The sequence below is a fragment of the Diadema antillarum genome, unplaced genomic scaffold (genome assembly GCF_040938485.1).
Source record: "Diadema antillarum isolate AM-2024a unplaced genomic scaffold, OU_Dant_1.0 seq00000490_RagTag, whole genome shotgun sequence".
Classification (NCBI taxonomy): Eukaryota; Metazoa; Echinodermata; class Echinoidea; order Diadematoida; family Diadematidae; genus Diadema; species Diadema antillarum.
Window position 1 is genome coordinate 91,812 of NW_027271451.1, and position 12,430 is coordinate 104,241.

The 12,430-nt window shown below is 38.7% G+C and overlaps 1 protein-coding gene across 1 annotated transcript; it reads right to left on the reverse strand.

The window, feature by feature from the left end:
- Window positions 1-2,148: 2,148 nt before the first annotated feature.
- Window positions 2,149-8,252, reverse strand: LOC139733763 (uncharacterized). Its single transcript, XM_071644568.1, has 5 exons — window positions 8,184-8,252; window positions 5,904-6,069; window positions 4,568-4,801; window positions 3,641-3,887; window positions 2,149-2,633 (listed from the first exon to the last, which is right to left on the reverse strand). The coding sequence occupies exons 2-5, from the start codon at window positions 6,048-6,050 to the stop codon at window positions 2,149-2,151; spliced, it is 1,113 nt and encodes a 370-aa protein (XP_071500669.1). The 5' UTR covers window positions 6,051-6,069; window positions 8,184-8,252.
- Window positions 8,253-12,430: the final 4,178 nt, after the last annotated feature.

Consider the following 12,430-nt stretch of genomic DNA (forward strand, 5'->3'; position numbering starts at 1 on the left):
GTGAGACTTGGTAGCTCTGTGTGTGTACTTACATCATGGAGCTATTGCAGCTCCATGCTTACATAGAGAATAGTGATAAAGCTCTACATGATTCATTACGGGGATTCCCAAATATATCCAAACAGCGCCAGCCTCCCCACTCCCATGAATCCTCATACTACCTACTGGGTCTTTACCTCTTTATGTGCTGTGGTGTAAATGATAAGGAGGGTACAGTACAATGCATACAGACTGATATTAAGGTGTGACAGATTTATTATCACGAGCATGCCTTCTTTATTGCCCAGGGCTTATAAAACTCATTGTCGGAAAATTAAAATGTATAGGCACTTGGCTGCCAAAAGTTCTGGGCTCTTGCCTTAATTCCCATTCTGACAAAAATGTATTAATAAATATATTTTGTAATGCCCTGGTATACACTTTTACATGAATATACTGAAAACTGAAAACTACTTGAAAACTACAGGCACCATGAAGAGTATTACTATTGTCATTGAAGTAATGAAGTAATACCTACAAGTCACAGAAAGTGTCACAAAGGGGGGGGGGGGGGGGTAGGGTGGAGTAATGTGATCATGAGCACAATACCAGTAGGCACCCCATGATGAACTAATACATGTATACAAAACATGAGATAAACGAGTATTACTTTCAGCCAGAGGGTCTAATATTTCTATCACAGAAGAGTTAAATGGCATAGAGGCTGTCTGGGTAGAATTATGACAGCAGTGCCCAAGTCATATATCTGGCCACATCAAATTTCACACGCAAAATAAATGCAACTCATTTCGTTGATAGGTCGAGTTTCACTCAATCTCAAGATTTCCTCCTTCCTTGTTGTAAACAATTGTCCCAAACATTGGCAAAAATGTCAACCTATGGGCATTACATTGAATTCCATCAGTTCATTTTAAAAACAGTTCTAATCATCATATGCACGACTGATAGTCTTACATGATTGATTTACTGAGGACCCCCCCCCCCCAAAAAAAAAAAATAGTCACGACTTTGAACTCGATTATATAATTCATCCCATTTGTTTGTGTCTTTAATGATAATGAATTACTGCAGTATTTCATATTTTCCATAAAACCATTTTATCAGTGTGCTTCTCTTTATCACTCTTTTTTTCTCTCTGTCTCTGTCTATCTCCCTCTCTCCATTATATTGTGATTACATAATTTGCATGCATCTATACAGAGTTTATACTTATATACATATTTAATTTCAGCAACTTTATAATAAATTGTCTAAGCATTTTAGCATACATTTATCATTACAATTCATATACCAAGAAAGAAAGTATTTGTATACATTACATACATGATAAATATAAAAATAAATCCACATGGCAAGAACTCTAGATCTACAAGCACTTTGACATTGCAAGATAAAGGCAGGAAAGTCTACATAAGTTTTCTTAACTCTGATATGAAAAGGTGCAGACCTACAGCTAGCCATTCTTTTTCTTTTCTATATTTCCAAAGCAGTGTTTCTTTTTATTGATCTTCTAAGCTTGACCTTACAAAAGGTCAAACAGTCTGCTCATCACAGCGATATGTCAGTCCAACAGGAAATCATGGTGACACAAGAGGGATAAGGCTTTTTTTTTTTTTTTTTGAGTCTCTATTCACTGGTAAAATACAGTTTGCAGACATCTGTGTTACTCTGTGAAGAAAACACTGGTGTGGATGTGCCAATCAGCAAATGAAGCATGGTAAGGTATAAAAAAATACAGTTTTATCTGCTGATCCTCTCTTATGTGGTATTATTACCTCTTTCCAGAAGGTTATGTTTTTTGCTGGCATTGGTTTGTTTGTCTGTCTGTCTCCTGGTTTGCAAATACTGTAACTCAAAAAAGTTGTGAATAAAGTTGGTTGAATCTTACAGGAAAAGTTGATAATGACACAAGAGACTAATTATTAAAAGTTTGATAGGCACAGCAGCAGGAAGCTGAGGTAGGCCCTGAGACACTAAAAAGGCTTCTTTGTCACTGGGAAATATGCAGGACAAATTTCAGCATGTGTGTATGGGTAAAACTGAGTTGCTTTGGAAGAGATCTGTGCTCTCTGAGTGCTTTTCTAGTTATTTCAGTCATATAATATAAAAATTAAAAAATGAGGAAGTGATGGAGTGGTAGAGTTGTTTTTAGGATGAGCCTGTCTCTTCATACTTCTCCCTGGTGATGCTCATACCTAGGAAGGCATCGTTGCAGGCGAAGATTGATCCCCCAATCCAGGCCGAGGTGGCTCTGTGCTCAGGGGCTCTTATCTTAAACATTGCTGAAGTTATCTGCTTGATTTCCTTCTCCAGTCTCTCTTTGATCCCCGGGAAGAGCGTGGATCCTCCTGCAAGCACAACGTTAGAGAAAACAGCACTCCGGATGCTCTCATCGCACCTCTGAACAGTGTCCCAGATCGCCTGGTGGAGTCCTGGATGCCCCTTCTCCAGCAGGGATGGCTGGAAGAGTGGCTCGGCAGCACGGAATCGCTCCTTGCCAACAGTGACTGTTTCCTCATTGAGAAGCTCGTAGGTCTTCTTGATCTCAGCCTCATCAGACTGCAGTTCTCTGTCATAGTCCAAAGCGACATAGCCTAGCTGCTCCTTGATTGCACGAGCAGTTCTCCAGTCACCTATGAAGTTAGGAAAAAAGATGTTCCTAACAGTCGTCATAAATAATTTACCAACTGGCTCATCAGCTGGTGCATTTCGTTGACTTTTATAACCATGCATCGCAAATCACATATCTCCGCAAAGAGTTCCCAGGGTTAAGATCTAGTTAAGCTGGCCTGGAAATTTTGGGTGAAGAAGGTTGGTTGTGGTTTTGTTATGATCTGCAAGAGGCAATTATCTAAGAACTGGAAATCAAAAGCTAAGTAGAGAAAGTGCTTCAGCATTTTGGCTCTGTTGTTATACATGTACACCATATTTCTTTATTCAACGTTGGTTTCTCTATTTTCCCTTAATGAGGCAGGTAAGCGTGTGAGGAAAAAACCTACAACATTGTACATAAACAGAGAAAGAAAAATACAGTACAGAAACACAAAACATTATCATTAATTCCTTCAAATGATCACAATTACAATGTGCACACAGAGCATATCCAGTTTCTGGCTGCACCTTACAATACCTTCAAAGCATTAACTAAGGGTTTTAAATTCCCATGTATTCCATACAGTGACAAAGAATAGGGAGAACATGTAAGTCAGGATGCTTTTAGAGACGATTAACATATATTTTTTTGCTCTCTCAAAGGTAATGTTCCTCTATGCAGAATTATCCATCTCATTTTTGTTGTTGTTGCTGTTGAATAGATACAGCCACTCTTGACAGCTTATATGAAAATTTCAGACTGTGAAACTGCCCTTTCTAAATCTCAACTGAATTCAAAACCTTACCTGGTGACTATCATGGGTTCAGGGTGATGATGTGAATAATTGAGAGAGGGCAAGACAGTAAGACGGCCACAAAATCCCCAATTTCCATATCTACAATATTCTTTCAGCCAATATGTGCATTTATATGAGAATATCTCAACATAAATAGCTCCAGATAAATAGGAAAACTTCAGTCAAACAATACAACACATGTATAAGTTGGCAAAACATACTTAGTTTGTACATTAAGAACTGAAGCTCACCTGCATTGCAAAATTCAATGTCCCTCTCTATAAGTATTTTCATCATGTAGTCTGTGAGCTCCCTGCCACACACATCAAAGTGCTGAGTAGCGTCTGAGACTGCATATCCTTTATGGACAGGTACGATGTGAGCTGCACCCGCGCCGATATCAACAACGAGACCATTGGTTTGGCCGGAGGCATAAAGGGACATGACGGCAGGATTTGCCATGAAGACTGATGGTATGTTAAACTTTTCAAACATGATCTGGATAAAGAGAGAATAACAAATAGCATGTACCAAGGTAAGTAAAATATCTCTGTTTTAAATTATTGAGGCTATCTGTTATGCACCCGTGACCAATTATAGAGAAGTTTTTCTGGACGAGCAGTTTTCTCTCCTTTTATCGAAATTCCATGAAAAATGAAGGGAATTTGCATCATAGAATATAATGAAAATAATTTTTGGACTTGAATCTTTATTTCGTTGTGTTAGAATTTTGCTGTAATCCTGTTTATGGTAGCAGGAGAACTCTGCAAGAAGATAAAATATAGACCCTAATCATTAATTTTGCTGCTACTCATGCATTTGATGCATGATGTTGATAAAAAAGAAAAATGCAACCTGCCGAGCATTCACAAACATTACTATTTATTCTCAATCAAAAACTTTACATTCAGAATTCTTGGAAAAGGCAGAAACTACATAACAGTGTCTCAATAGTCCAAACTAAATTAACAAAGACATTTAAATTGTTGGAAGGCTACCTCACATCTAACTGCATCAATTGGAAAACCAGCTGGTGCAGCTGAGTATGGACTTTCAAGCCATCTTCTTGGATGGAAATGAAACAAAATGATGATAACCACCTCGACCAGGCATGAAGAAATTCATGACAATCAAACATAATGAGTCAATGCTAGAAATAATGGAAGGATAAATTGTACCTCTAAGATCTTGGTCCTATTTTCCTTGGTGTTCATTGGAGACTCTGTGAGCAGGATGGGGTGTTCCTCAGGCTTGACTTGCAGCTCATTGTCAAAGGCATGCTGCCACAGTGCCTCCATATCTTCCCACTTATTGATAACACCGCCCTCTATGGGGTACCTCAGACAGAGAATTCCCCTCTTCTGCACTGCTTCATGGCCAACATAGTGCTTCTTCATTTTGGCAAGTGCCTCCTAAAAAGCCATACATAACACATGCTGGGTAATGTGAATTCTGAATAAACCATTGTGGATGATAACTAGCAGCCATTTGTCTTAATGTACCTGTCAGATTAGCCATCAATCAATTCATGCAATTCTTATCACCATAGCTGACCTTATAAATGCAGGGGAAATTCACAAATTTATGATGGGCATGTGTGGAAAACAAGATGTCAAACAAGATAACAAGATATGAAACTAATCTTTCTAATGTTCCAAACCTACTGAAAATGAATGAAAATTCATTGGTGTCATTGATTGATTTGTAACCACATCAATCAATTTTCTAGAATTGAAGAGATTTGTAGAATATAATACATTTCTGCACTTCTTCTATTTTTTCTCTCTCATCTCAGGTCTTTGTTCATTTGTTTGATTTTCTTTTTTTCACCAACATTGCCATTTGGTAGCAAAAATTAATCACAACCAAGCAGTCAAGCTCTGTCCAAAGTAGCTTGAATACATACCTATCTTACGATTATACTGCTCAATGGAGAATCTAGCAATTTCATTGGTCAAAGTGACTACAAAAACTACATACTAATTGGTGTTAGTCGATTTCGCATGAAAGTCATATCATCGGCCAAGTGCTTGAAAATAAAAAGTCCCATTTAGACATTCATAGACTCATGAGAGTTATTCTTCTGTACACTGTACATGCACAAGTTTGATCATCAAAGTCAATGCGTTTTCCTCATTCAAATCAAGATCAACTCACACAGAGCTAACTGCAGGAATTTTCAAGTTTGAAAGAGGCAGACTGAACTAGAAGAAGAAGGAGAAGAAGAAGAAGGAGAAGGACAAGGTGAAGAAGAAGAAGAAGGAGAAGGAGGAGGAGGAGAAGGAGGAGAAGAAGAAGAAGACTGTATTCTGTGCTGATTATTCAGAAGGAGAAGTGAACAGGCTAGGCTTTTCTTCACTACCACACAAATCCTAGCAACCTTTGCAGATTTTGCAATGCCCTTGTACTATTGTGCTCAGCCTCTGATCTCTTTGTTCAGGACTGTCAGTACAATGAGTGAAGGCTTTTGACAGAGGCTAACAAGGTAGAAATTTGGTTGCAGCAATTTTTCACCTGAAACTCTTTTAAATTGGCGTGGCGGGGTTTTCCCACGATGGATGGAAAGATGACCTTTGGCTCCTCCTCACCAGCGAAGCCTGCCTTGAACAGTGCACTGCCATTGTCAAACACTAGAGGAAGTCTCTGGTTCTGGGCAGCCATTATCGTGTCTTGTAGATTACTGTGTTTGCAGTTAAAACAAAACAGAAGGAAGGTTGAGTTTGCTACAGCTAAAAGACAATGCAATGGTATACAAATAATTAATGTTTTTGAGTGCAATGGACAGAATATTTCATGAGGTGCAAGATGAAAAGATCCATTCAACGAGGCGCTGCCTCGTTGAATGGATCAAACATTTCATCTTTCACCGAATGAAATATTCAGTCCATTGCAAAAATGGAAAACATTTATTATTTGTTTTATATAACGCCTAAAATAAATCCTTGTCATTTGATGTTTTATTTAATGTTAATTTTGAAACAAGAGAGAATCTTGGTTCCCAAGAGTGCTCACTGAGCGCTTTATACTAGCGCGCTGGCGCATACACACACTGCAAACTCAAGCACGTTTAACAGGCGCAGTGTGCCAGGCTCTCAGCAAGCGTGCAATGGAGCAAATGGTATGGATCCAAAATTGCATGGTAAATGGAGCCCAATTGCACGGATGATGACGTCATATAGTGAAATGGGCCGAATGATCAATGTCAAATAACCGATCAAATGACAAGGATCTCTTCAGGCATTAGGCCCTATATAATATACAATGTATAAAACATTCACATTATTCTCACTTGCATGATTGTCAAATTCATGTTTCCTACCGAGTAAAGTGCAGAAGACAAACTATCTTTTAAGCTGGAATATGTATACACCCTTTGTTTAGATGCTAGATCTACTTGATCATGGCAGATTATTACTAATACAGTGAAAAAGTGGAAATTTTTCGCACATTTCGGGCAACCAGATGCTAGCACAAAAATGAAAGCACACAAATTTTTTTTTTGCATGCCAGGATGTTCCAGTTACAAAGTTAATGTCCTGATTCTGCAGAGTTAAAAACACATGAAATCCATCTCACCGAGTGCAAAAAATGTCACTTTTACATTTTAAACTACAGAGAGTACAGTGATCTAATCATGAATCATTTTGTCGTTCACTCGTTTGTCTTATTTTGTCTTACCAAGCCTTGTTACTAAGCTTTTGCTGGAGTAAAATACTCTAGACAAGAGTAGACAGAGTCATAATCAGATTTTTTGGTACTGGGCAAACAAGGGCATGGGCACTGGCTGAGAAGTGTCGTAAGAATCAATCTTAACTCCATAATTGGTTAATTTACAGTTCCATCATCAACAACTAAGACAAAATTCCTAGTAGACTCTACTCACATAGAGAAGAGCCATTTCTACGTAAACTAGTAGGCCTACTAGATTTGCAAACCAGTATTCTGTAATTTCCACAATATTTAACGTTTTAATTTAATTTCCCAAACATTTTTTTGTGCGGTTCCACAACTAAAATATAGTAAAAATGCCAAAAATACCCTCAGCAGCTTACAGTTTAAAGGGATCGTATAGTTTTGGTTGAGACCTAATTTCAGGTTTCTAACATTTTTTGGTGAGATAATGAGAAACCTCTTATGAAATATGAAAAAGCGTGTAAGTCCATGAGGAATTCAATGTTTATTTGATGAAAATTGGTTTTAAAATGGCTGAAATATCCAAAACAGAGCGATTCAATAAAGTGTGGGACCCACATCTCATTACGATCGCTTTGTTTTACTTTGTTTATGGATGTTTCAGTCATTCCAAACCCAATTTTCATCAAATAAACTTTGAATTCCTCTTAAAATGGTAAGCTCTGTACTATTTCATAAGTGTTTTCTTGGTATCTCAGAAAAAGTTAAAAGCCCAATTCTCATCTCTACCAATACTGTACTATCCCTTTAAACTCACATTAGTCTCGAGCCCTTAGTCTTCTCAAAATTAATCGCACCAGCGACCCTAACACGTACATGTACATGTACGGGGTTACCTATCTGCTATCAGCCTAAAGTAGGCCTATATAGAATATGCGCTGATCAAAACAAAAAACTTCTTTCTAGGCGAAGGCTACCACACTGAAAATTGAATATATGGGACTGTATAAATTTCTTCCTGTCACTTAGTGTCGGTCATCAATCACAGACCGCTATTAATAATCGTATCCTAAAGTGAGTGACGTCTGTTAAATTGTGCGGCCAAACGGTTTACGCTGTACATTTCACGGCACTGCTTCTGAGAAAAATCAGATAAGTTACATTGTTAAAGACGACTTTGACTGGAACTTCCCTCGGAGCGTCTCAGGCGAGCAGCAGCAGACCGTACCAGCGAGTCAATGGTAGCTCCATTGCGTCATCGGTCTATTTACAGATGATTACTGTACTAGTATAGTCTAGTCTACGATTGTCGTACCACGATCATCTCGTCGACTGTCGACTTTTCCTGCATAACTTCTGGGTGTCATTACCTAACAAGAAGACAAAAAAAAAAAAAAAGGTTTTAGTGCGAACTTTCTTATTCCACTTCAGGGTTACTTCAGCTGACAAGCAAAAAAACAAACAAGAAAAAAAAAGCGTACTTGAATTAAACATAGTAAAACAAAAATCACTGCGAAGGACTATGATCATAACTTTAACTATTATGCTTGACCGAAAGATCGGTCTGTATCTGGGTCGTCGGGGAAATGTTCCGTCGTCTGAGAGCTGGCTGCTGGTCAATTTACCCCATCAAGCCCAAAAGGTTTGACCCCTCAGAGTTGCTGGGGCCACCTTCCTCATTGAAAAAATGCCCGTCAGCCTGGTCCCTGAGGGCGGGTTCGGCCCCCAGGGACCCCCCGAAAAGGCACTCCGGCGGGTGTAATTTACCCCATGGAGCCCATGGACCAAACTTGGCCTATATGAATGTCCTATGGGTGTACATAATCAAAATATAAAAACTGACAAAATATCTGGTCGGGAAAGGGGTTGCCAGACCGCTTGTTTGCAGGCATAAAACTTTGATTTTGGTCAAGGAGTCTGTGCCAAGACTACACTGTCCCATAGGCCCTGCACTGTAGCGTCTCCCTACAGGCTGACGGACAGTGCCAGTTAGTGCATGTAGTAGTCTTGGCGCAGACTCCTTTACGCGAACAAGGGTTTGTGCCTGCAAACTACCCGTTATACCCTTGGACCCAGGGTTGTTTGCATGCACAAATTAACCACACACACACACACACACACACACACACACACACACACACACACGCACACACACACACATTCACACATGACTCTATGTATACTAAGTATACCGTAACACAAAACATGTTCAGTGGTTTCTCCATACAGCAATGATACCTTGCACATATTAAATGTCAGACCTATAATTATTATGTTCATAACTTTTGAATGTTTTACATCGATACTATCAGTGAACCTTCAAGCAGGAACACTGAAGAGATTTTGAAATTTGTGTGAAATTGTATTGTGTTTTAATGGCCACACAACCTGCTTACCCTTTATTATGTATCCACCATACAAGACAAACATGTATATATTATATATATACACATATTTTTGGAATATGCTGAAATAAACCCTTTGTTGTGAGTAGACTTCAGTTTCTCAAATCATGCATTATACTGTATGATAGACTAAAATGTGAAATTATGTTTGATATTATATGAAATAAATTCATGCCAAATACTGGTCAGTTCAGGAATCATAAGACTGCAACTGAAACATGTGCAATGCTTATTATGGGCCTACATTATACATAATTTATGTAAGCTTTAGTCTTCCATAGAGTATGATGCATGGTTTGATGTGTAATTGCCATGGTTTTGAATGGCAACTAAATTATAAATATGAACTAGGACCTGCATTGTAACTGTATGTGACACCCTGGAAGTATTATCTTTTTTTTGGGGGGGGGGGGGTAGACAAAGTATCTCAATGAGGAGTTGACAAAAATTCTGATACAAAAGAGAACACAACATGTAAATGCTCTCAACGTGCATGCCATATTTTTTTTATCTAAAAAAAAATAAGCTAACATTTCATTCAGCTGGTAATTTTATGTTTCACGTTGTGTGTATATGTCCCGGGTTAACGGCAATCATGATACGCTCTTTGCAGTGTGTGACACCATATACAAGGTTGAGTTTTGTTTGTGTGGGGCTGGGGAACTGAAGATGAAGTACAGTGTATCTCTAGAAATAAGGAGTTGACAAAACTGCTGATATAAAGAGACCACAAGACCAAGTTAGTACTTTCAGCCTATATGCTATATAAAAAGAGAGCTATCATGTTTCAACTTGGTGTGTACTGGTCACGGTCATTGGCAGTGTTTGCAGTATGTGACACCATTTGTGTGGGGCTGGGAACTACAGAGTATTATAAATAAAATATATCTCCAGAAATAAGAAGATGACAAAAAAAAAAAGCGCTGAAGAGATGAAGAGAACACAAGATCAAAGTAAATGCTCTTGGCCTGTGTATTTTCATTACAGAAAGTTAGCATTCTATTGTGAAGCTTGTTATTTGAGGTTCCAAGGAAGAAATACATGTATGTATATATAGAACACCATAATAACATGTTCATTAGTATTATAGATATGCAGATATTTGCCCAAAACTATGAGGTGACATGCACTACTGAGTATGAAAATGGATCAATATCATTTCAAAAACCATTAAGCTCCTTCCTTATGTTATGCAGTTTATTATGATTTGGAATTTATTAGAGCGAAATAAAGGAAATGTTGGCATGGATGCTGTAATCCTTGCCTATTTTATACATCAAAGAGTGGTTTTATCAGCCAAAAACACAAAAAGTTATTAGTTTGAGGTTTTCAAAAGAATCTTATATTAGGATTGAGACTTGTTAATAGTATTTGTATATAAAAGAGGATATCAAGCAGGAGAAAAAGAAGTGAGCTGCATATCACTTGTTGACATAAACTATATTAAAGTTATGTTTAATGCACGGTTGATGAAAATGTTTACTTAAATGTGTTATACAACTAGCCTTTAGGGCTGTAAGGTTGGTCTTAAACTGAAGTTTACTCACAACAAACGTTTTATTTCAGCATTTTCTGAAAAGCTCTATTTGAGTCTCATAAGGTGAATACATCATACAGAAAGAGTAGGCTGTGTGGCCAATAAAACCTAATACAATTCACACAAATTTCAAATTTCTTCAGTGTTCCTTAAAGGCATATTGGTAGTATCCATGAAAAACGTTCAAAAGGTATGAACATCTTATAGGTTTGACATTCATTATATGCAATGTATTATGGCTGCATTAATGAGAAATCTATTAATTGTAACATGTTTAGTGTTATGGTATAGGCCTATACAGTTGTACATAGAGTCAGGTGTCAACATAATGTGTGTGTGTGTGTGTGTGTGTGTATGTCTGTGTGTCGGGGGGGGGGGGTGTGTGGATGTGTGTGTGTGGTCAATTTATTCATGCAAACTACCCTGGGTCCCATTGTATAACGGGTAGTTTGCAGGCACAAACCCTTGTTGCGCGTAAAGGAGTCTGCGCCAAGACTACTACATGCACTAACCGGCACTGTCCGTCAGCCTGTAGGGAGACGCTACAGTACAGGGCCTATGGGACAGTGTAGTCTTGGCGCAGACACCTTGACCAAAAACAAGGTTTTATGCCTGCAAACAAGCGGTCTGGCAACCCCTTTCCCGACCAGATATTTTGTCAGTTTTTATATTTTGATTATGTACACCCATAGGACATTCATATAGGCCAAGTTTGGTCCATGGGCTCCATGGGGTAAATTACACCCGCCGGAGGGCCTTTTCGGGGGGTCCCTGGGGGCCGAACCCGCCCTCAGGGACCAGGCTGACGGGCATTTTTTTAATGAGAAGGGTGGCCCCAGCAACTCTGAGGGGTCAAACCTTTTGGGCTTGATGGGGTAAATTGACCAGCAGCCAGCTCTCAGACTACCGCGGAGACTGCGTCTGGCTTCACGGATCCCCTGTCTACGGAGGAGAGCGATAACGTCAAAAAAATAAAAGACGGATCTTTCTGTCTAAACTTATGCAAACTTCATTTCACTATATTAGTACAGGCAGAGCGAACGAGCCACTCTCACTTTGCCATTCGTCTGAAATGTATTCATTAAAAGATAAAGAGCAATCACATTGTTCGAGCAATAAAATTATTCTTATATTAGTGGAGATGGAGGAGAGTTGAGCCACAAGGAGGGTTGAACCACCCTTAAACTTGTATTTAGAGTTCACAGGTGCAAGCACTTGTGCTCTCTGTTGGTCACCTTAGTGTTAAACATCTCTGTCACTTTAGCACAAGCAAGCAGAGGTGGTACAGAACAACAAAAACACAGGACACAAAAAACATCAAAAGACAGCAATTTCTGAATTTTAGGTATCACCCCTTCTATTGCTCACGTGCCAGCAGTTGGTTATTCAGTGATTTATGTGTGTTGTAGTATCCATGATGCATTGTAGTCTTTCATTTTGATAAATTTGATGGATGTTTGATTTTT